The 25,251-nt window shown below is 31.9% G+C and overlaps 3 protein-coding genes across 7 annotated transcripts; all 3 read right to left on the reverse strand.

The window, feature by feature from the left end:
• Positions 1-65: 65 nt before the first annotated feature.
• Positions 66-21,569, reverse strand: LOC120217585 (ras-related protein RABA5a-like). The gene is made up of 4 exons (XM_039214669.1): positions 21,564-21,569; positions 11,423-11,426; positions 814-1,179; positions 66-627 (listed from the first exon to the last, which is right to left on the reverse strand). Exons 3-4 carry the CDS (start codon positions 1,151-1,153, stop codon positions 302-304), a joined length of 666 nt encoding a protein of 221 aa, XP_039070600.1. The 5' UTR covers positions 1,154-1,179; positions 11,423-11,426; positions 21,564-21,569; the 3' UTR covers positions 66-301.
• On the reverse strand, positions 5,595-7,782 carry LOC120217583 (U-box domain-containing protein 4-like). 5 transcript variants are annotated; one of them, XM_039214664.1, is made up of 3 exons: positions 6,289-7,782; positions 5,984-6,073; positions 5,595-5,609 (listed from the first exon to the last, which is right to left on the reverse strand). In XM_039214664.1, the coding sequence occupies exons 1-2, from the start codon at positions 7,616-7,618 to the stop codon at positions 6,018-6,020; spliced, it is 1,386 nt and encodes a 461-aa protein (XP_039070595.1). In that variant the 5' UTR covers positions 7,619-7,782; the 3' UTR covers positions 5,595-5,609; positions 5,984-6,017. The 5 variants fall into 5 exon arrangements, with proteins under 5 accessions (XP_039070595.1, XP_039070594.1, XP_039070593.1 ...); XM_039214663.1 differs by lacking the exon at positions 5,595-5,609 and adding an exon at positions 5,628-5,718; XM_039214662.1 differs by lacking the exon at positions 5,595-5,609 and adding an exon at positions 5,628-5,824.
• Positions 21,570-22,032, reverse strand: LOC120217587 (cysteine proteinase inhibitor 5-like). Its single transcript, XM_039214670.1, has one exon. It carries the CDS (start codon positions 22,005-22,007, stop codon positions 21,648-21,650), a length of 360 nt encoding a protein of 119 aa, XP_039070601.1. The 5' UTR covers positions 22,008-22,032; the 3' UTR covers positions 21,570-21,647.
• Between the last annotated feature and the right edge of the window lie 3,219 nt (positions 22,033-25,251).

Below are 25,251 nucleotides of genomic sequence, written 5' to 3' on the forward strand. Positions count from 1 at the left end.
TGTAACATAAAGGCAGAAAGTGAAAGTCCTGCAGGAAATTATAGCATTTGAATTTCATTTCTTTTTTCTGTTCTTCTCCTTTCAATCCCCCCTTGAGTTCATTTACATTTTGTTAATTCTATAATCCATAGAAGTCGCAGCCACCGTATGATAAAGCAAATCATGAACAAGTAAAACAAATGTTACTAAAACAAACATTTTAACGGCACCAATAAATGAAGGTATGGAGAAGAAGAAATATCAGCAACTTCAGTGGAAACTTGATGATGACGGAAGTCGTAAAAAATATGGGGCAAAGGATTTAACAGCACCCACCCTGTTTGGCCTCTGTTTCGGGTTGTTGGTTCTCTTCCCCCCGTAAAACAACAGTCTTCCCATCCAACGGCGCATCTTGCTTCTTGCTCTCGTTAGACATCATGACTTTCCGGCTCAATATGCTGTAGATCTCTTCAACGATGGTCTGAAATGCAGCCGCTACATTGGAGGAATCGAGTGCAGAAGTCTCCATGAAAAATAAACCCTGCGCCTCTGCCAAGGCCTTTCCTTCCGATGTGGATACTTCCCGGCCTTCCTTGAGGTCCGACTTGTTGCCTACTAAAATGGTGACTACATTCATGTCGGAGTGAGCTGTTCAAAATGACAAGGCACACAAATCAATCCTTAGCCATCATCGGCCAAGAACAACATATCTATAATATTGTCAAAATTTTGAAACAACATGGCCAACAGTCACTTGCAAAGAAAGATAAATTAACCCATTTTGACACATCTTATTTATAATCAACAAAAGCATGAGTTCTGCAAGGTTCTTACTTTGAAGTTCATTTAGCCATCTGCCGATGCTATCGAAAGTCTGTCGTCTGCTAATGTCATACACAAGAAGAGCTCCAACCGCACCTCGGTAATATGCAGATGTAACGGCCCTGAAGCGCTCTTGACCAGCAGTATCCCAGACCTGTGCCTTAACTTCCTTCCCATTTATATCCATCTTCTGGGTCTGAAACTCTACTCCTATGGTTGACTTTGAATTAGGGTAGAATTCATTCCTAGCAAATCTTGCAAGTAAATTCGATTTCCCAACAGCTGAATCACCAACTAGTACAATCTTGAAAAGGTAATCCTCAGTTTTCTCGTCCTCCGTAACAAAAGCCATTTTCCAATCTTCACCAAGGAGTGTCACTCTGTAGTCTATACAATCGTATCAACAACGAAAAGCTCTCGGCATTCAGTTTCTTCTCCAGGGGACTCAAGTTATCACCTAAGAACCACCAACTTTATATATCCTGTTCAAGAAAAGAAACGGGTTTAGCCGTTTGGGCAAGAAAAGAACAAAGGTAAGCTGGAAAAGGAAGCTAAAGTAGGAATAAAGAGCTGAGAAAATACCTTTCTTGTTAAGCATATATTGGGTTAATTGAATAGAAATGAATAAATTCTACTCCACTCTCACCATCCTGCAAAATAGGTGAATATACCCGAGTGATAAGTTTCCTGCAGTAACAACTCAAAATAGAGAGAAACAATAAAACCATTAACAAATCCTGCGACCGATACCGATGACTAGTATAAAAAGACGATCCACGATCCTTGTGTATGAAGAGTCTTTAAAGGGTTACATATACATATATTATATTTTTTTTATAGAAGAGTCTTTTAAAGGGTTAAAATTAAAGATTGAAAAACTTTTACTGCTATGTAAACAGCTCATAAAAAATCACTCAAACACTGAAACTCTGATTGCAAGAACTAGTGAACTCTGACCTGGAAATAAATTGTAGACCTAAGTAAATCGATTTCGTTTTTTTGGACTAGTTCGTCGAAAGATCAAATCTGAGACCGGTGTCAACTGAAGATTTAATATCAAGTACATTGACACTTCAACAATTTCAACAAATATGATCTTGATCATAAAGTGAGATCAAATCATGGCAAATCTAAGCTCAAGTTTACCATAAAAGAGACGCCATTAGAAACTTAAATCACCAAGCAAACTGCCATTTAAATTTTATATTTTGCAATTGACTCAAAATACTAGAAACCAAGTTCACATATCGAACAGCTAGAGCATTGAAACCATTACAACCAAGTCTTGAATACCCAAATGATTAAACAACGTAGAGCCAAAAAAATCGATCTTGATATCTTCAAAATCTTAAAAGAACGTACAAAATAAATTGTTAACAACAACAAAAATGTGATTGAGAAATGATCCAGAAACAGATTCGCAAATAAAATTCAATAACTCATCAAACAATAAATACAGAACAAAGGGTTTAAAAATCTGGAGAGAAAGAGATCGTGTGTCATTGAACTCACCAGCTATATAAGAAAAACAAATTCAGACGGCTCCTTGCACCTCTTTTTCATTTGTTTCTCTCAGGAATTACGATCAAATAAAAGGGTTAATAATGGATCTGATTAAATGATGATGTCATGGCTTAAAGAAATAAATTCAAAGGATTTATCTGGTGAGGGAGCAAAGCGCAGAGACAATCCCAGATTTGCATTTACTCTGGTTTAGCATCCCAGTGAATTTACCGGGCTCTTCTTTTGGGCAAGCTATGGACCTCACTAAACATCTATTTATTGGTAAAAGTAGTGATCAGGTCTTTGTATTATAGCACAAAGTGCACTTTGGTCCCTTGATTTTTTGTATGAGTAAAATAATTTACATATATAAGAAAAGTGAATAAAATGTTTCACCAAGTACTAAACCAAGTGATTGAAAATGGAATATATGTTGGGTTTTGCCTTGAAACTTTCACCACCCTTGTATTTGCTGACTGACAATGTTCTTAAATGGTAGGGCAGCCAAAATTGTGCCTTATCTACAAAGCTTTTTTTTTCTTGTTTGGGGGGGGGGGGTTTGCGGTTAACGTACACATAATCTTTAAATACAATTGTTCGACAAGATTTTTAGATAAAACAATATTCTCTTTTTTTTCACTAAATTCAATCGATTTCTTATTTGCAGTTAGGTGTGCTGCCTGCTGTGTTGCAGGAGCAGGACCCATCGTCGCCCATACGAACTTTAGCTGCTGAAGCAGGCTGAGCCCTGTGGTGAAAGGGCCTTCCATGCGGTTAAATGCAAGTTTTAAGTACGTGCCGACTGCCGACAAGAAAACATTGACATTGTTTGATTGGGTGACAGCATCGGGGTAAATAAATAGATAGTCAGAATTTTGTTTAGTCACAATGAAAAGGAAGGGTGGACAAACATCAAAACTTGGTAATACACTTGCTGCATAGGCTGCCGACAGTTTGATAACATATTACCCCGGATAACACCATTTCATCAAATCTCGGTTCTACTGGGTCTTCTCTAATGAAAATAACCCCAAATAATATAAGATAATAATAAAACACGAATCAAACAATCTTAGTGATTAAGTGATTTGTTGTTATCTATTGAGTTGTGTTCATATGTAAGTAAGAGTGTAAACGTTCATTATCAAATTGTTGAATCTTTGAACAAATACTATTTATATTCATTCCAAATTTATCAAAAAAATATAGAATAACAAATATAGAATAATAATAAAAAAATAAAAAACACTGAAACTTAATGTAAAAAAAATCTTTCATAAAGAATCATGAGTAAAATAAGAGAAAATTCACAATGTTAAAAAAAAGTACAAGAAAATTTATGTCTAATTACGATTTAAGATTTAATCAACTTGCATCTAAATTATAATTCTTTATCAGCTTTGCAAATGAAAGAACGAATTTTACGATCCTATAGTTTGAGGGGGGGGGGGGGGGGGGCTGACCGCCTGAGCTTCATCGGCTGCTCATTTGTATTGTTGTTCATAAGGGTAAGTGTTGATAAGGTCGAGTCGAGTTAAAAAAAATTTAATCATGTGAGTTAATAAGTCTTATTTTATAATTCAAATTGAAAATTTTCAAATCGAGTTGAATCATTAAATACTTTTAATATAGTAGTCTTATTTATTTTCAATTTAAAAGATTTTCTACAGTCATATACAATACATATATATTTCTTCATAACTTTTTCATATAGGATATACATATATCTTACAAAGGTGAAGGATTTGACTCAAACTTGAAAAATAATACACTAATTACTAAAAAATTGAGTTGTTCGAGTTCTATTTTATAAGTTGATTCGAATTTAAAATTCTTTCCAGAAAAGTTTATGAAAAAAAATTGATTCAAGTTCTGTTTACTCATAGTTGTCACAATTTGAGCCACAGCATAATGGCCACACCGTAAGTACATAAATTGAAATTGTCCTTCCACAAAATTATACACCATGTTCAATTGGGAAGATGGTTGTCATAGCATATTCAAATTTCTGGCAGCTATTTTTCAAAGTATTTTTGCAAGCAAAAAAAAAGTACAAATCTGGAAGCTGTTCTAATAGGATAGTTCACTACTTGACCCAATTTGTTATGTATTATTGTGAGACACGAATTAAAAGTAATATTTCTAATTCTCATAGGAAATGGAGAACATAACAATTAATCCACAGCTTGGTTATCTTTTTCTCTTTTTTTTTTTTGTATTCGAGAAATCAAATGGACTGTAGTTAAGCACTGGCATATCATCTATCAGTTTGGTGGGGTTTTATTTCGAAGCTACCCATAGATATCATGTTACTGCAGTTTAATTGATCAACTGACCGCAATCACTCCTTTATCTGGACGCTCTTCTTATAATTTTATTTAAATTAGGCATTATTCCCATAAATTTGCCTTGTTTCATAAAACTAAAGGGTGTCCTACTTTAGTTCTTTTGCCTCCTCAAACCCATCATTGTTGTCACTTATCTCCGACCAATGACGAGATCGTCTCGGTCTCCGTCGGTTCACATTTTCTAAAAGAGGCAGAAAATCGTCAAAACTAAAACTCAAGTCTCCTCTTTGCCTGTTTAATCAACATGATCATAGGATATATTCTACTCCATTCGAATCGAGAGTTGGTTTCCATGAGCTCAATGAATCCAAAATAGGTCAAGGAGAATCCTTCCCCTTCTTCTGGGTTATTTCTTCCAACTTTTCCTTTCATTTCTTTGCAAATTATGGACAACCGCATAGATACTTTCGTGCCATTACTAGTTTAATTTTGGCTTATCATTGGAAATTTGAGACGGCAACGCACAAGAGAACAATCATCATGGGGGAATCAATCCTTAACCGCCATTGTAGGACAAACCATGCCTCTTCTCTGCCAGCTAATGCATGAGTAATAAGAACAGAAGAAAGAAGAAAAGAGAGGCAAAGTTATGATAATCTACACATACAAATATGTGGTGGGGTTTGAACCTGTTGGTGGGCATATTAACTACTTCACACCAAATAGGTGCACATCGCGGGCCCTACCCATGGCCACCATATCCATCCACCTTAAGCTCTACATTCAATGCTTCCAGCAATAATGCATATATCATAATTCCCACATTGCCATCTCGGAAAACTTGAGGGAAACATAGAGAAAAACCAGATTCCGATAACATTGCTTGCTCGAATATCCAGCAAGAGCATAATTATCACAGCACAGAAATTATCATGAAAATGTACAAAAAAATGGTGGACGATATGTGGTAACTTTCACGTGAAACCTAACGGTTGTTTCCATCGCATAAAGTTTGAGCTACAAGATTTTAGAGCATATCATCAACAAGACTGTCCATTTTCATTATGTAGAAAACCGACAATTAGTATTCGGTCAATACAAACTATGCAAATAGAATTTGGGTCGCCTAAACAAAACACAAGGAGAATAACCCAAATCTAATTAATCCGAATGCCAAGCAAATATTCCACCCTTCAGAACATGTAAACAAGAGGGGAAACAACCCCCAAAACCTACTCAAAATCATACATCCACATGTCAGTCTCTTGAGCCTCCCCTAATTTGTTTTCTTCCTTTTTTTTACTGACACAATCATTTCTCAACCACACTGTACAAACCATTAAAACACTCCCTATATACAAAAAGAAATTTTTTTACCAAGGTATGATTACCTCTACAAGTAATTAAACTTCCCTTCTCTAAGGACTAGATGATGAAGCATCTTGTCTTGGTTCTCTTAGATACCCAAGAAGTGTTTCCGCCTGCAAAATTAAGACGTAACGAACATGTCAGTTCTCGAAGAGAAGCAAGCGTTATCTAATATTTGGATGCACGACAATACTCATCTACTCTCAGAGCTGCACAGTTCTGATCATCCAAGTTAGGCTACTTAACCAATCAAGCAATTCAATAAACTATAAACTGGACAAGCATTAGAAACAAAGTTCAACTATCTAGTAATTTATCAAGCATTCAATTGCAATTACCTTATGCTTAGCCCTGACACTCCCGGTCTGAGAAAGCGCCACAAGAGGGGGTATCCCACCTTCCCTAACAAGCAAACCACAATTCCTAACGTTATCGGCACACAACTGCAACAGTGTCAACACCGCGAACTCCTTCCCCTTGACGGACCCATCTTCGATCGCCTCCACAAGTGTTGCAATCCCAGCTTCCTCCACAATAGCTTCCCTTCCTTCCTTGATTCCCGCCAAGCTACTAAGAACAACCATTGCCTTCTCCGACATGCCAGTCCCTTGCTCACTCACCATCCCCACCAAAGGCCTAACTGCACCTGCACTCACAGCCCTCTCTTTGTTCTGCCTGGCTGAACAGAGCTTATAAAGAGTTGTCAGTGCATCTTTCTTGCCTCTGTTGGATCCGGTCATCAGAAGAGATACCAGCGGCGGGATCGCACCGCATGCTCCGATCGAAGCCTTGTTTTCATCAACCAAAGCTAAGCTCAGAAGCGCACACGCCGCGTTTTGCTTGGAGGTTTCGGTGCCTGTCTTGAGAACATACACTAATGATTTTATAGCTCCAGCATTTATGATTAGGGTTTTGTTCGCTTCGAAAAGAGACAGATTCAGCAAAGCAGTCACGGCGTACTCTTGAGTCCAAGGATCGCTGTTCCGTAAGAGCGGAATCAGAGCAGGGATCGCGCCGGACTCTCCAATTAACGCACGGTTATCCACGCGGTTCTTCGCTAGTAACCTTAGCTTAGCAGCAGCCGACCGCTTCACCGCAACGGACGGTGATTGTAAGCTGTCGATGCAGATTTTGACCGTCGGTTGAAGATCCTCCGGCGAGATACTCTCGATGATTTCCGTCGAGAATTTCTCTCTCTGCAGAAACCCGTGACACGGTTCCGGTTCCGGCTTGGCTTCCGTTCCACCATTGCTCTCTTTCAAGATGTTTTCCGGCGACGGCAAGCTCGCAAGTCGCTGCAACTCACCGGAGATATCGCTGCTACAAGCGGAGAAATCACTGAAGGCCTGAGAAATGTCCAAAAACTCCTCGTTTTCTGACTCGGACTTAACCGATTTAGCTTTGGCAACAAGTTCGCCGAGCCGCATGTCGATAACGGATTCAGTGAGATTCTCGGAGACAAAACCAGACCGTTCGGGAACCGCACTGGTGAAAGAGCAGCTGTTGTCAGCGCTTTGGTAGAAATTGGAGCGAATCGTACGCATGGAACGGCCGGTGTGTCGGTGGATTCTGGTGGTGGAAGGTGAACCGGGCGTGTACAAGTTTCGACCCAGAGGAAACCGGCTCGAATTCGAGTGAGAATCTTCCAACGAAACCATTTTTTTAGCAAACAATAAACGATTTTTAAATACTCATAAAACACCAATTAATTCAAATTAAGCGACCCCCTTCTGGTTTGTAAGAGAAATTTCATTTCAATATTGAGAGGGTGGAAAGTATCAGTGGAATCATGGAAGACGGTGGGACTGGGAAATGAATGCTGGATTTGCTTTGTCTCTCTGGTGCTATTAAACTCTTTCTGGGTCAAACTTTAATTTTGGTCTCTCTATTATAGTTTAATTCCGTATTAAGTCCCTATGCTTTGATAATATCATTAGTTAGTCCAATTTGTTAATCCAATTAACTATTTGGATTAAATATTAGATAAAATACACTAGATGCCACTGAACTATGTAAAATTAATCTTTTTGGATAATATTTTTTATAATTTTATAAATAATCATTAGTTTTCCTAAACAATTAAAAATTATCTTTGTAATGTTAAAATAATAATAAATTTAAGGATTATTTTGTAATAGTTTAAGAAATTTCATAATAATTTGATTAATTTTAATAATTATTTTATAATCGTTTGTGAAATATAATAATCATTTTATAACATTTGAAAGGTAATTGATTAAAAATATCAATTTTATATAATTTGGCGACTTCTAGCATACTTTACCCTAAAATATTTATGTGATTTGTTTTTTTTTTTCTAAAACACCTCATCCAACATATTACAATCGAAGAGCCAAAAAAAGTATTTTAAAATATCCAATTCAATATTTTAACCTCTAAAATAAGTATAATGATTAAATTTCAAAGGGATCAAAACCGTAATTTAACCTTCTTATCGGTATCTGCTTTGGGTGAAATTATTGTTACGGACGGTGAATAAGAAACCATTGACGGACTAGATAAAAAGAAGGTGGTCTTGTCAGGTCATTTCCATTGGGTCCACTGTATCAGATTGATGGTTGGTTTTTGGAAAACCTACTGTGGTGATTGATGTGGTGATATGACGGTGGTCAAAGCCATGTGTATTTCGTTGCTTTTTAAAAAAGTGTATTTTATTTTAATGAATTCAATTCCTGGCGACTGGCCAGGGGACCTGCCTGACAGCCATATTCATACGAAAAGCCAATGGAATGCGGTAAAAGTGCTGCTGCACCTAGATGTAACTTTTGTTTTCACTTTTTTACTTTTGCCAATGCTTTAAGGTTATTTCATATAGAGTCATATTCGGGTTTAAAATAAAAAAGATGTGACACAAAAAGAATATAATTTTACCGGATAATTATAATAATATCTTTATATATTATTTATTTTAATTAAATCTTTATTTTTATTTGATAAAATAATAATTTTAATAAATATATTATTTCGGATTAGATCGGATCAAGTTCGAATTTTATCTCAAAAAATAGGTTAAATGAAGGGTGTATATTTTTCGGGTCGGATCTAGTCAGGTGAAGGGTGTATACTTTTCAGATCGGATTGACCAAAAACTCGACCATTATTCATCCCTAAATGTCTTCCATTCAAAAATATTTTATATTTGAATTTGTTAAGGAGTCTTAGTAGTTAAAAAAATTATTATTATTCTTTAATATAGATTTGAGCACAATATGAGTTGCTAAAAGTTAAGAAAAATTATAAATAAATATCACATTAAAATCTAAAACGGTTAAATACATGAACAAGCACATTTAACGATTGGGCAAGTTGTTCATCTTTATTATTTCATATTATCTTAGGTCGTGAGTTTTAGAGCCACTAGAAGCACTCTCCTTCCTTTACCTAGAATTTCGATTACTCTCCGCTCCAGGTAGAATTAAGATTCGATTTAGAATTTATCATATATATATATATATATTACGAATAATTTCGACAACTTCAGAAGAAAAAGAAGTATTTACTTATTACAAAGATCGTGCAATTTGATTATTATATATATATATATATATATATTACTTTATTTACTTTACCGCTCTCAATCTTAGTAAAAAGACACTTTATTCAGAATAGAAAAAAAATATTATTGAAAACAAAAAAGAAATATACGTTTGTTGAAGGTGAATTTTATAAATAAAGCAATTCCTTCTGTCGTGTATCCCTGAGTAACACAACCTCATATGCTTCAATTGTTGATTCATTCGTATATATGGGGATAACATATTGATTTACTTTATAGGTATTCCTTTGTATCCATTTTATTTGATTAACTTTTGCTTGAGTTGGATGATGAAATATTATCATGTCTGATTCCTTCGAGGATAGATTTAGAAAATTTCACCGATAGAGAAAGGTAGAGGGATAGGGAGAAAGGATATAATCCTGTTAGATAATGTAAAACCATTTTTGTTTTACTCTAATTTAGGACTGTGAGATGAGAGAAAATATATGACTGAGATTAATAGTAGGAAAAAATATCTTCACTGAAAAAAAGTCAATCTCAACCATCTAATTTCACTCATTCAACGGTCTTAAATTTGTGTAAAACACGTATAAAAATATATAGGTTTAAGATCTTATACAATGTAAAACTCTTTAATTTTACACATATTTAAAATCATTTGATGAACGAAAATAGATGGATAAGATTGACTCCTTGTTTTTTTAATGAATATCTTTTCATTTTCTAATATTAATCTCAGTCATATATTTTTACTCATCCAACGATCTTAAATCTGATAAAACTAAAATAGTTTTACATTGTGTAACAATATCATATCATATCATATATATATATATATATATATATATATATATAATTTGAATTCAACTAACTTATTGTATCATTAAACCATTAATGACGTAAGGAGGTATTTTTTTTTCATTTTCTGCAAAAAAAAAAATTCATTTCTTTCGTCATCGTTATCAATCAATCGACATTCATTATTGATTTTCATTCGTAGTAATATTGGTGTTAAAATATTTACATCTCAAATTTCTTTTCCTCGTGTTGATTTTCTACTAAATCTACTTAATATTGATAAAGAAACATCTAAAGAGTTAATATTTTAATACTTTAATATCTTATAATGATCATTTAATAAAACTAATTTTGAGAAATAAACGAAGACATAAATTTACAATACAAAACTTAAAGAAATAAATAAAATATTAAAGATACAAATTTCCGTTAATTTGCTAGTAAAACACTAAAACTGGTGTCACGGTGTAAATGATGGATCATATGCAGCGCCTAAGAAGGGACAGGAGAATTATACACTTTAATGTATAAAGCAGAACTTTAAGATTACGTAGCCATTAGCCAATCAACCTTAAAACTTGAGCCATTAATGTGTCTATTTTCAACTAATCCCTCTCTAATATCTTAAAGCTTATTGAACCTATCATACGGTCTATCATACGATTTCAATAGTTAAAGAAAATATTACTCTTTAGAGATTTCAGGTTCGAATAGTTATGTTTATAATGTAGTTATGTCTGTAGAATATATGTACATTGTCAATGACTAAAACAAAGAATTTCTTAACATATATTATATTGTAATCACTTGAAATTTTAAAAAATTATATCTCAACCCTACTATTTGTTTATACCATCGAAACTATTATAAGTATTCTATTTGTTTATTTTATATAAACTCATATATTGCATTATCAATTTTATAATTTAAACCTTGAATTTAAGTTAAGGAATAAATTTTTATTCGTCGTTATGTTAATAACAAATTGTTTCTTAAAATTTATAAATATACAAATGACGTTTGACAAGATTCTAACTCTATTCATAAAAAATATTGTGTAATTATCAGTATACATTATGTGGTTTTATCCCTTAATCATGTAACATGACATGGAATACTGGGATGTTTAGCACCCTAACCTAACCACTCTTACTCTTCTGTACTATAATATAATTATAATCGAAAAGATGGTCATTGTCCTTCTCCTTAACATTGATAAATCGTATTTAATTATTTAATACAGATAATCATTTTGATAGTTTTCATATAAATTATAATTAATATGAGAGGATAATCACTGATGGAATTGATTCAAGTGTTAAACAACTTAATATTATTGAAATAATGATGGAGTTTGAGGTCTTATTTGCGGACTATACATTTTCAGTATAATTTTAGAAGGAAACCTGGCACGTAAGTTAATTTTAAGCTCCTCACACAATCAGATAGATATATGTTTTTGTACACTCAAACATGACAAGGGAAAGTCTTTAGAGGTTATCATTATCTGATTTAAGAATGAATATAGGTTGAGTTAGATTGAGTTTTTCTTCCATCCGAGTTTAACCCGAATATTATACCTCTTTATTCTTCACTTAAGTTGGACTTAGAGTCTCAACTCGACCTGAAATCTGATATGATTTTAGAGTAAAAATTTGTATCTGGTCCAACCCAATATAAATATATTCTCATTTTTATTAAGTAGGAACCTAATTGAAAAATATATATAGATAGAGGGACATTATAACAATTATCCCTAAAAATATAATGTCAAATAAATTGTTATTTTCAGTCAAATATTTTCACCTTAAAATTGAACTCGGTCCGACTTGTCCTTTAAAAATCTAATTCAAACTCAAATTTTAAAAAGGAATGACCTTATAAAATCGAATTAAGATCTTTCATATCGAATTTAATACTCATCTTTAATTTAATTGATATAGTGTGATTTTAACTACCATGTGATAGGAGAGAAATAAGAAACCATGATAAAAAAAATTGTTGATAAATATAGGGTGAATACAAGATAATATATGTTAAAAGATTCTCAATCATTTGACAATTGTCGCTCATACCCCTGTATATGCAGTGATTGAACCCGAGACATTACGGGATAACAACAAATTCTTTAACCACTAAGATCGCTTGGTTGATGCAAAATGTACAAATATATTTATTTTAGGTAGCTTGGTATTACGCGTAATAGTATAATAAATAGAAGGGTAAAGTATACAAATGATCCACTGACTATAGGATATTATTTTGTCGAGTTCCCTGACTATTAAAAGTTACAAAATCGTCTTCTGACTATAGGGTGTTATTTTGTCACCCTGACTATTCATTATGTTCCAAACTAATCCTTTTCCATTAAAAGATTAGTGGTCGTTCGAGTTGGACGTTAACATGCTAACTGATATATGATCGTTGTTTGAGATTATGAGATCGAATTTTATCATATCTTAGTCAACATGTTAACGTCCATCTCAGACTGTTGTCAATTTTTTAACTGAAAAAAAAAGAGTTTGAAACATAATGAATAATCGAGGTGGTCATTTTGTAATTTTTAATAGTCAGAGACTCAACAAAACATCATCTTATAATTGATAAATTATTTTATAACTTTTAATAGTCGAGGGACTCAACAAAATAATTTAATACAGTCAAAGAATTATTTATTAACTTTACTCTAAATATAAATTGTTACCATGTTAACGAAATATTAATAATAACAATAACAATAACAATATGATGATGAATAATGATGTATCCTTGTTGTGATGGTAAGCAAAGTCGATGGCTTTGGACTTTAGTTGAAAGTCAACTAAGTGTGATACCATCATTGCTCGTATTTGACGAATAAAGTTGCATTTTGCACAAGTAGGGGTGACCAATTATTTTATAATTAAAGTTGTAACATTTAATAATAATGTTTTAATAACATTATATCAAGTTATTTTTAAAAATGAACAAAATCATTCAGTATTTAATTATTTGTTTTGCTCAATACTAAATTATTATTATTTTTAAAATAGTAAACAACCATTGTTTTCATTTTTTTATATATAGTATATTGTTGTCCTTTTTAAAAATATTAACTCATATTTTCATTTAATTTCTTAATATTAACTTCTATTTTAAATATTCTATTATATGTATGGGGCACGAACTCCAGTGACCTCAGTGGTAAATAAATTGATGTTATTCCTTGAGGTCCCAAGTTCGACAATATGAGTTGGACGTTAACTTATTGATTGAGATATGATAAAATTTAATATCATAATCTCAAACGACTATCATATCTCAGTCAAAATGTTAAAGTCTAGCTTAGACGACAATTAATTTTTAACGAAAAATAATGAGATTGAAACATAATTATTAGTCAAGTGACCATTATATAACATTTAATAGTTGACGGACTCAACAAAGCAGTTCCTTAGAATTAGATGATCATTTTGTAATTTTTAATAGTTGAGAAACTCAACAAAATAGTATCAATTAGTCGGAGAACTATTTGTGCAATTTAACCTATATTTATCGTATGTACTTTATTTTCAACCTCATCCACAATGGATAATGATATATTGGCCAATTATTGACCGACAGACAAACTAGCTTTAATCTTAATCCCACAAAAGTGGTAAAATTAAAAGTAAAAGATTAAAACTAATAACAAGTTGAATTCATGTCTAATAATGTCTAATCTCGTATTTTTAGTTAGGTCAAATTTTTATTAGTCCTTATACTAATATATGTTAATTATGGATTTAAGGTTTGTGATGTAAAAGTGAATTTAAAAAGTATTTTTGAAAAGTTTGATTCAATATTCAAATGTTTAATATTCATATGCAAATGTGCTTTTGAAAAGATAAAGGATTATTTTAGATATGATGTTGTAAGTTTAAAAATGTATATTTAAATAATATTTAAATTTTGAATATTATAATATATAAAATATATCAACCTAAATTAGCATAAAAATATAATAATTTTATGCGTTTTGTAAAAATATATAAATTTTAAAATAATTTCTATCTAAGAAATAGACATAATATGATATTAAAGTTTTGGACCTATACATAATTTATTAATTATATAATTATAATTTATAAGATAAATGTAACATGGGGTAACAAATGAAGGTTAAAACTATAATTTTAACTCTAAAAGTGTTTTTTTCAAACGTAAAAGAGAGAAATTTAACGTTTGGGTTGAAAAACGTTTTCCAAATACTTTTTTTCCCCTCTAAAAGTCATCTGTTTAGTATTGCTTATGGCTCAAAATATACTTTTAATTTTTTTATAAATACCAGTTTTTGATTTATTAATTAATTGATTTGAATTGGGTACCACATAGATAAAGACGATCCTTTCAATTCAGTATGCTTGAACCCCAAATTTTACTTAAAAAGTCTAATATCTCATCCTACTAGATCAACTTATTGTTGGTTCAAAATATACTTTTAATAGGCAACAGTGAAAATACCTTAGTTATTATATTCTATTTGATATTCGTATTAATGTATTTTAAATTTTAAATTTTCAACCATAATTAAATCTAGAGTAAAATACACAAATGATCCCCGATTATAGGGTGCTATTTGGTTATTAAAAGTTATAAAATGATCCTCAGACTATTGAGTGTTACTTTGTTGAGTCCTCCGAGTATTAAAAGTTACAAAATGGTTACCCGACTATTCATATGTTCTAAACTCATCATTTTTTTGTTAAAAATTTTATGGTTGTCTGAGTTGTATGTTAGTATATTGACTGAGCTATGATAGTCGTTTGAGATTATGAGATCATATTTTAACATATCCTAGTCAACATGTTAACGTCTAGTTCAGACTACCGTCAGATATTAATAGAAAAGGAGTTTAGAATATATGAATAATCGAGTGATCATTTTATAACTTTTAATAATCGAGTGACTCAACAAAGCAATGTCATATAATTTGGAATATCATTTATAACTTTTAATATTCGAGTGATTCATAAAATAGAATCCTATAATTAGGGACCATTTATATACTTTATCCTTAAATCTATTAAGTACAATCTTTTTATGCATAAATTAGAGATTTATTTCATATTAGGAAAGTGGGGTTTTGACACTTTGAAAACCTTTTGTATAGTAATAATAAAGTCTCCACTAAAAGCAAACATCAAATCAACAGGTGGAAGACACAAGTTTCGTATCCATTAAAACACAGATTTTAGACAAAGATTGTTTGGCTCAAAATCTCAGCTATGATAATAAGTCTTCGTCATTTGTAACATCTCCGGGGTGGTGTTAAATTCTATGACTCATCAATAAATTTCCTGAGTATGATTGTAAGACCTCTTCGAGCGCGGAAAATATGAGAAAGTGAATATAATTTTCAAAAAACAAAAATAAAAAAGTTAAAATTTGGTACAAAAGAAAGATTCGTGTAAAAAAATTATATTTATGGTAAAATATTTCATTTATTAAAAAATGAACCGATATGTTTTTTTAACTAGATATAAATATTTTAGGTTTTGTGGAATTTTTAATCTTTTCTTGTGTAATTGATTCTTGAACTTAATTTTGAATCCGGTGTTAAATAAATACATGATTTATAGGTGTTCAGTACTACCTAGTCTAAAATAACCAATGTGATTTCATCTTTTGATACAGTTTTTGAAAACCTAACATACTCAGCTAACAACAACATGATTTCGACATTACCTTTGTTCAATCATTGCCTAACTTGGAGGAACATAATGGATCACAACAAATCTCTACAAATTAACATTTACAATCATTTTTTATTATTTGTTGATGGAATAGGAATGAACACGAAATTTTATGATGAATAAACTTATAAAATATCAAGAGAACAAAAACATTTTTTAATAGAAAATATAAAAAGATATTTAAAATATATAAAACTTTAAAATTTTCAGGGGATTAAGGATTCATCCGTGATCCGTCAGAAGGAGGGAATGATATTTGGTATGATAAGCTGTTCGTGCAAGTTGCTCCATCGGTAGTTGTTTTCAAGTGGTAATGCGTACGGCGTTGATTCTTCGCAAATTATAAGTTGAATATCCGTGTAAGCAAGCAACTATAATCGTTCACATCCCAAAACCAGCTAAGGTACTTAGCAATGATAAACGAATATAAAATTTTATATTAAAAAATAAATAAAAAAATTAAAATTAAATTATTAATAAAAATATATAAAAAATAATTAAATTATATAAAAATTTAAAATTTTAGGGAGAACCTAATCTATCCCTACCCGTAACTCATACAACTTACACACTATATCCATCAATTTTGTTATTGTGGCCTATTATCATTTGGTTAAGATTATTTGTATTGTATCAATGTATGTATCTTATCGGATTTATCTGTGTTTAATTTTATATTTTTAATAAATATTAAATTTTATCATGTTTATTTTTTTATTAGTGTGGGGTGAATATAAAGTAATATCTGTTCGAAAAATTCTCAACCATTAAACAATGAACGCTCATACACTATTACAGACGTCGTACTCGAACTCAAGATATCTAAAAATAATAACAATTTATTAACCACTAAAATCACTTGGTTATTAAATGATTATTAGTGCATTTCTATGAGAATCTTATATAAATCTATTGTTGTTATGTTTAATTCTTAAATAGTGTTTTTTTTTAATTTTTTTATTTATCGGATTATATAAAAAGATAAAAAGGAAAAGAATTTAACACCTTTTAAAGTTATGATCTGACTACTTTTAAATAGTCAACCCAAAGCCAATGCGAATGCCATTGCCAAAGCCAACTATATCTAATTTATGAATTTACAGTACTTCTACTCACCTACATGAATAGGGAAAATACTTCTTAACATCGACAGTCATTACTGGTAATGTAAATAGTGGAGACCAATTATGGGGAGTTGGTTATCCGCATTTAGAAAATAGTTGGAGTCGATAGTTATCATTTGATAATTTTATTTATCCGATACTCGTATAAAAGAGAGTTTATTTCCCTAATAAAACATGCATTTTGATGATTCAATTGTTTTTTTTCAAAAAAAAATCTCTAAGAGATCAATACAAGTGGGTTTCACTTTTCTTTAAGTGTACGAGATTTGAAAGACTGTATTAATCTTGGGAGTAACATACATTTTGGGATTGCATCTATCTAGATGAAATTACTTCTAAGACATTGATTTATACTTTATCACAATATATCATTCTTTATGTGTTGTTTTATATTTCTTTATGGTTTCCACCTTAGGAGTAACGTACATTTTCAGGATTACACCTATCTTTAACGTTTGAAATTAAATTAAAAGTGCGATCTACGCTACCATATGTGTTGTTTTATTCTTCATTATGATAGGTTTTGGCTTTAATTTTTGAATAAATCCAAGCTGAAAGTGAAAGCAAACCCAACTGCTTCCTCTACTGGGTCTCTCATTAAGAAAAGGATAAAACAACTTAATCCTTAAATTTCGTAATATTTTACAACTTAGTCCTTAAGCTTTTTTTCTTATGAGCATGTGTGGTAAAAAGAAATATTATTCTATCTAAAATATCCGAATTTGAATAACCTCATCTAAAGAGTGTACGCGCCTAATCAATAAAGTATACTGTGGACAACGACTTTTATTAATTATACCAACTAGGAGTGTAAATGAGCATAGCGTTTGGTTAACTATTCGTATAACGTTCGTTTGTGTTAGTTTGCTAAAATAAATAAACAAGTATAAACAAAAAATTTATGTTCATTTAATAAACAAACAAACAAGAACATAGGCGTGTTCGCTTCGTTTATGTTCATGAACAAGCTCGATTAATGACTCGTTTAGAAACTTGTTTATTTATTTATATTTTTAATATTGGTGAATGTATGGACTAAATTGAATACATGGTGAAATTTGGAGTTTAGATTATGAAGCTTAAGGAGTTTAAGCACTAGTGGTGTAATTTTATTTTTAGCTTGTAAATGAACATATTCGTGCACATATAAACGAAGACTAAATAAATATGTTAACGAACGTAAAATGAACATGTTCATTAACATATAAACGAAAATATTTGTGAACGTTAAACGAGCATGTTCACGAACACTAAATGAACTACGAACATCTTTAAAAATAAATAAATGAACACTAACACAATTTTATTAGTTACAATTTGATTTATTTATACCTAATCCCAATTAACCTTGTGCTCTAGATTTGAGACATTTGAGGGCAGTCCATGTTATTTTTGTAGATTTATGATTTTATCTGCTCATATGATTTTATCTTTGGTTCGGTTGTTTTGGCATGGGTTTATTTCCGGGTTATGTTGTGTTGGCATGGCTACTTAAATGTTAGTTCGAATTTGTAATCTCTTGGCGAACCTGATGTACTCTTTTTCCTCCATTTAAGATTAGGGATATTTTTTAACGAGACTCATGGCTCGCCCGGTCTTGTATGGTTCCGTATTTCAATAAGATCATACATGACCCCCTTCCAAAAAAAAAAAGTTGAATATGCTCACCTTGCAACAATCTGATGCCTTATGCAGTCTCTCAACATTGCACCACAGCCATTTCTGTGTTGTCATAACTGAATAAACAACATTTAAGAATCAGAACCTGGTGATAAAATGATGGATACAGCATAAACCTCAAGTTGACAATCTAATCAAAGAATCGCATAAATCAGATATCATCCATAAATTAGGATTATAGCTCCATTGTAAACAAGCAAATGCTTGGCACTCATGTGAGTAAATCAATAAGAAGCCAGTAACGGAAGTGCTTCCACAATATCTTTTGCTTATTCAAAAGAATAAAACAAAAAACTGAAAACTGACAGTAACTTATCATCTTAGTCTAGCATTAAGTGGTCCAACTCCAAACTAGATAACACAGATACAAAGATCCCAGAAACAATTAAATTATTGAAGACCAGCCTATAAACAAGAAAGTAATAAACCTTTTAGGATTACCACTTACCCTGCTAATAAAATATCCAAAAGATCCAAGTTCGCCTCCATGTAATCAGAAGCAATCAGCAGCGAATGCACTCGTTGCCTTTGCAAATTGGCAACAACTTGAGTGGTATCTTTCCTCGCCTGCAAAGGAACCCACTTGTCAAATTATCATACAAGCAACAACAGGATAAACTTGTAGGTGCTGCAACAACAACTCTTGCCAAGGAAAATTCCACATCTAAACATTTACCTCCAAGTTCAATTTAGGAAGACAAGTGATCAAGAGCCGCGGCGTGTTCTCTCTGAAGAACTCTTCAGTCAGTTGTGCACAAGCTTCAGAGACTGGCTCAGAATTCAGATTCGCTATTTCCATAGAGAATACATTTAAACTCCCCTAAATTTTTAAATAATTCTGCCATCTGCATCAAAAGAACTAAGAACAAATTGCGCTGCTTTCGTTTAAATCAAATAACTCCTCAGGCACAACAGAAATCATACATATTTTAATTCCAATAGCAACTAAATCACATTCCGACGAATCCAGATCAAATGTATATTTCAGTGACGAACCTTCTCTTCCTGCTTGGAATCACGGCCCTCGGTGGAGCGGGAGGCGTAGCCGAGGAGATCACGCTTTTGCGGCACGATATCGGCTGGAGTTCGCAGCTTGGATTTCAAAAGCCCCTTCATCCTGATAGACGATGAATTATCGAAATGGTTCGATGTAGAAGAAGTGGTGGTACCACGATCACGTTGTGCTGCCGGTTGCCTGAGCCTCTGTGCAATGGAGGCACTGCTCGTCGCACCGCCTGGCTTACTCGCACAAATTCCTATCCTTTCACACCAAAAAAATCCACGAGTTTTTCACTGATATTTTTTCTCCAGTTGTTTTGGAATATGTTTCAACAATTGCTGTGAGTTTAGGTCGATTTGGCTTATTTTCTGAATTTTCCTGCGATTTGATTGTTTCAAATGCTTTCTATTTATCCAACGGTTTCGGATTTCCCTTTAACATGGATTACTGAACTGTTGGTCGTTTCCTTGCAATTTATCCAGCTCAGTTATATTCTCCTGCAAACTGACCGTAAAATTAGTGAACAAAATGGTAAAAATAAAGAAATTATCTTGTTATTGATCGATAAAATCATCGGGAGTTATCAATAATTTTTATTCATACTTTTAAGATTAAATTAAAAGAAAAATATAGGTTTAGTAACATATAAATATTTAAATTATATTCTATACTAATATTATATGTATAAAAAAATTCTCTCAAAATAAATATATCATCTAGTTTAAACAATAAATAAAATCGACCTAAATCATTGCACGAACTGAAACAATTATTGTACGAATAAGTCTAACTCAAACGATCTCAATGATTAAAGATATAATTGTTATCTTAAAGGTTTAATGTTTGAACATGACGTTTGTGGAATGTTTAACATTCATTGTCAAAAAAGTCTTTCGAATATATATTATCTTATAATCACATCATATTAATAAAAAATAAGTATAAATCTTTGGATCTATCAAGGGCCTACAATGATAAAACAAATATAACTCATTCTTTTTAAAGTGAATTTCTTATCATTTATTACTATTAATAGTAATCATATATTTTTATTTATCTAATAATCAAAATAACCAAAACAATTTTCCAAAAAAAATTAAATTGTACAATTGAATTCTGTCTTTTTAACTTATAAGGCATTAAAAGTATAGTACTAAATTAAATTTATTTTAATTTTCTATTAAATTAATTAAATTAGCATTTTATTTAATTATCTTTCTACTTTTTCTTAAAATTATTTGAAAACAAATTAAAAACTTAAGTTAAAATATATTGGATTTTAGTCGAATTTCACATTTAGACCCATTTATATATAAATTTGGCTAAACTACACATTTTGTATCTAAATTATTACTTTTATTTCATTTTGCTCATTCAACTGTTTTTTCTTTTAAAATCATAAGTAATATTACGTTTTAGTTTCATTTTGATCACCATCATTATAATGACACATCAACGTCATTGTTAATTTTTTAATTTTAGATGAAAATGTGGTATTATCTTACAATGACACATCAATATCATTCGTTGTTAATTTTTAAATGGTAGATGGTTAAAATAAAACTAAAACTAAAACTAAATGTTAAGTATGATTTTAAAAACATAATTAGGTGATTAAAATAGAATAAAAATAATAATTAAAAAATACTAATCAGGTAATTTACCCTATAAATTTTGTGAGTTCTGTTCTTGTTTGTATATACGAAAAAAAACAGCAAAATCAAATTCTTAATTTCAAATCTCGGAACAAGATGCATCGCAAAACACACATAATTATAGGTTACTTAAATTTTTATTCCCCACTCAGTTAAGTAAACATCGGGGTTGGTCATAGAACAGTATCAGTCAAATCTAACCCTTGACGAGATTAAAGGATGTAAGATTCTTGTAATTCTGCCATGCCTTCTCCCACACGACGGCCTCATACGTCTTCTCCGTCGCTTCATCCTTGGCCTTCAGAGCCAGGCGGTAGTTCATCCCGGAAACCACCTGAGTCTCTCCTTTGACGACCTTCTCCAACTTTAAACTAGCCTTTGACTCATTGTTATACTCGCCGACAGCGAACTCCGCTATCTCAGTCACGTGCGGATCCGAGATGTTTTGGATCGGGGACCATCCTCCGGTGAGATTCGCCTTTCTGGCGTCGGAGAAGATGAGAGAGAGGAAGACGAGGGAAAGTAAGAAAATCAAGGAACGTGAAGTTTGCTGCATTGCGTCAATTTTGGGGCTTGGATATGAAATTGAAGTGGATGTATTTATAGAGAGAGAGGTTAATGTATCTCGTGAATGGGATACGTAGCACCCGGGTTTTCATTTTGCGAGTGGTAACGCCTTGAATTGGATTGAAATTACGGTGGAGCCATGGGGTAGGGTTATTCTGAAACGCGGTGAAGCTGAACAAAAGTGGAACCGGCCGGCATGAATTAAGCGCATACGTTAGATTATGATCTGAGGGTGTAGACCAGCGCTGAGCTGTGTTGGAGAATTTCAGGGTCTGTAGTTTGTATGTATTGAAGGGATTACTCTTATCCCTTTATAAATTTTACCCACCCACTTAGCAGTCATGCATCCAAGCACGTGAAGTCGGGTGATAAAGACTGTAGATTGCTGGCTGTTGCCCACTTATAACCCGTTACAAGTGAAAAGTGAGAGCGGTCGGTAGTGGGCCCAAATGAAAATTAGGTGAGCTGATGTCGCTTTATTTAATACTTTTATTATTATATTTATTTTATATTAAATTAATAATATACTAAATTAAATTTTATCATTTAATTTCCTTGAAATATGCTACACTCAGTTAGTGCTCCATTCTTTACACGAAGGAAATTGCATATAATTATAATTAGAGACTAATGAAAAAAATTTAGGTTAACAAACGTGAATTTATAAAATTAAAAAAAATAAAAACAAATTATTAATAAAATATATAAAAATATATATAATATATGAGAATTGATATTTTCAAAGAAATGATTAATTCTCTTATTGAAATCATAGTATTTTGAAAATTTTGATATTTTAATCATTCAACCATTTAGAGAAAGGGTAAAGAATAGTAATGGTCCCTGAACTTTTTTAAAACTTTTATTTAGGTCACTCAACTTTTAAAACTTGAAATACAACTCTCCAACATTTAGTTCGTTTGTAATATGGTCACCGACGTTATACTGCCGTTAGTACGTTTGCAATATGGTCATAGAACTTTTCAGGCGCTTGCATTTAGGTCCCCCAACTTGTAAAACTTGTAACACAGTCCTCAATTTCATTCTAAACCCCAAATTCCTTTTCGATCTCGAATTTTCTTTTTCGTTTCCCTCTTCTCATTTCCAGCGTAACTTTTTAGTCGGGGATGCATGGGAAATTCTAATCTAATTTTGAATTACGTGGAGGTGTTGACTTGAATAAGAGTTTATTGAGAGAAGACCCGACCAAGGGACTATCGGGACTATCAACGATTCAAGGTCTAATGTTAGATACATGTTATCTCAGGTGAAGCATAGATGTTCGATGAAATGCTTGTGAGAAAAAAATGGGATTAGAAATGCAGAGTTGACAAAAACTACTAAGATGAACTAAGTATCATTGTTGAAAGTCACAAACAAAACTGGAATTATTTTGTATAAATGGCATATAATAATTTATTCGTTTGATCCTTGTGGTTAAAGATTTTCCAACAGATGATCAAATATAATGAATTTTGAAACAGCGCATTCACCTGTCAGTCTCTTTTGCAACTCGAAAGGCATCATGACAGGGTCAAATAGATGCTCCAAATATAATACACTGTCATGATGTCTTTCGAGTTGCGTGCATGCAAAATTGTATTCTAAAGCTATAATCAATGCAATTCAACTGTAAAATTTCCAAAACATGTAAAAAAATCCAATTCGTTCACGATATATCAGTGTCATAATCGACATGAACTTATTAAAAAGAATAAGAACTCACAGGACTCCGAAAACCATAGGTCGAATCATTACAATTCCCAATAAACTAGTACCAACAGTCTTTCGGATTGAGTCTGGCGATTTCACTACGTCAATACTCACAACCAATTCCCTTATTTAAAGAAAAACCAAACAAGAAGATCAAAAAAATTTAGCTTATTACCCTCTTTCACTTATATTATGATGGACTGAATATCTTTCATAAGGAGTACTAAAAGTTTTTATTAAGAACCGGAGAAGACTTGTATCTAACATTACACCTTGAATCGTTGATGGTCCCGATAGTCCCTTGGTTGGGTATTCTCTCAATGGACTTTTATTCAAGTCAACACCTCCACATAATTCAAAGTTAGATTAGAATTTCCTATGCATCCCCGACTGAAAAGTTACATTGGAAATGAGAAGAGAGAATCGAAAAAGGAAATTCGAGACCGAAAAGGAATTTGGGGTTTAGAATGAAATTGAGGACTGTGTTGTAAGTTTTAAAAGTTGGGGGACCTAAATGCAAGCGCCTAAAAAGTTCAGTGACCATATTGCAAATGTACTAACGACAGTGTAACGTCGAGGACCATATTGAAAACGGACTAAATGTTGAAGGACTGTATTGCAAGTTTTAAAAGTTGAGGGATCTAAATGAAAGCTTTAGAAAAGTTCAGTGACCATTACTATACTTTACTCTTGGAGAAATTATAACTTTTACCTAGAGGTGACAAACAGTTGTTCAGACCAAGTTATTTTAAATTCGGATTATATTCAATCCATGTTCGATTTAAATTAAATTAGATTTACATTTAATTTAAGTATACAATACATTAAATTAAGTAATATTAGATCACTTATTTCCCCTTTTTTTATTAATATCATACCATATCGGTGGATTCGGTTGTTTTCCAAAACAATTGATTTACTGCCTGTTTTTTATTTCTGGTTTTTGATGTCAGTTCTATTTTTTTTGGTCCCTTTTCACGATTGACTCCTCATATAGGTTATATAGAGTTGTCTCAAGGAATGGACTCCTCACTTGTCAAGATCAATAACATATAGGTTATGGATATATTATGTACTATTATATTCTTTTATTAAATTTTTAAAACAATGATAACTAGATTTTATTAATAAAAATATAAAAGAAATCAGAATTATAATACACTCAAACATAGAAAAAAAATGGGATAATAATCACTAAAAAGTTATACAAAAACAAAAATATAAAATCTAAAGATACGAAGAAAAACGAAATTTTCACTTGAGAATGACTATCAACATCAAAAGAATCCAATAACCTTCCTAAAAACTACTTGTCTATGTCGAACGAGATGCTTTACGAAATGATAAAGGAGTGGTGAGCGAACCAGATTATATGACAAGTTGCTTCGTTGCACAATTATAATTATATTGACAAACAATCTTTAAACAAAGGGAGGATTTGATTATATTTTATTCTGACAAACCAATCAAAAAATAAATGTCATTTGTGTGACCACCAAAACGACTGTCAATGTATGCGA

The sequence above is a fragment of the Hibiscus syriacus genome, unplaced genomic scaffold (assembly GCF_006381635.1).
Source record: "Hibiscus syriacus cultivar Baekdansim isolate YM2019G1 unplaced genomic scaffold, ASM638163v2 tig00110187_pilon, whole genome shotgun sequence".
Lineage (NCBI taxonomy): Eukaryota > Viridiplantae > Streptophyta > Magnoliopsida > Malvales > Malvaceae > Hibiscus > Hibiscus syriacus.

Coding starts and splice junctions, on each gene's coding strand:
- LOC120217585 (XM_039214669.1), bottom strand. CDS start 1,153: ATGGCTTTTGTTACGGAGGACGAGAAAACTGAGGATTACCTTTTCAAG. Junction 628..813: donor ATGGCTAAATGAACTTCAAA/GTAAGAACCTTG, acceptor CATTTTGAACAG/CTCACTCCGACATGAATGTA.
- LOC120217583 (XM_039214664.1), bottom strand. CDS start 7,618: ATGGTTTCGTTGGAAGATTCTCACTCGAATTCGAGCCGGTTTCCTCTG. Junction 6,074..6,288: donor TAAGCATAAGGTAATTGCAA/TTGAATGCTTGA, acceptor TTAATTTTGCAG/GCGGAAACACTTCTTGGGTA.
- LOC120217587 (XM_039214670.1), bottom strand. CDS start 22,007: ATGCAGCAAACTTCACGTTCCTTGATTTTCTTACTTTCCCTCGTCTTC.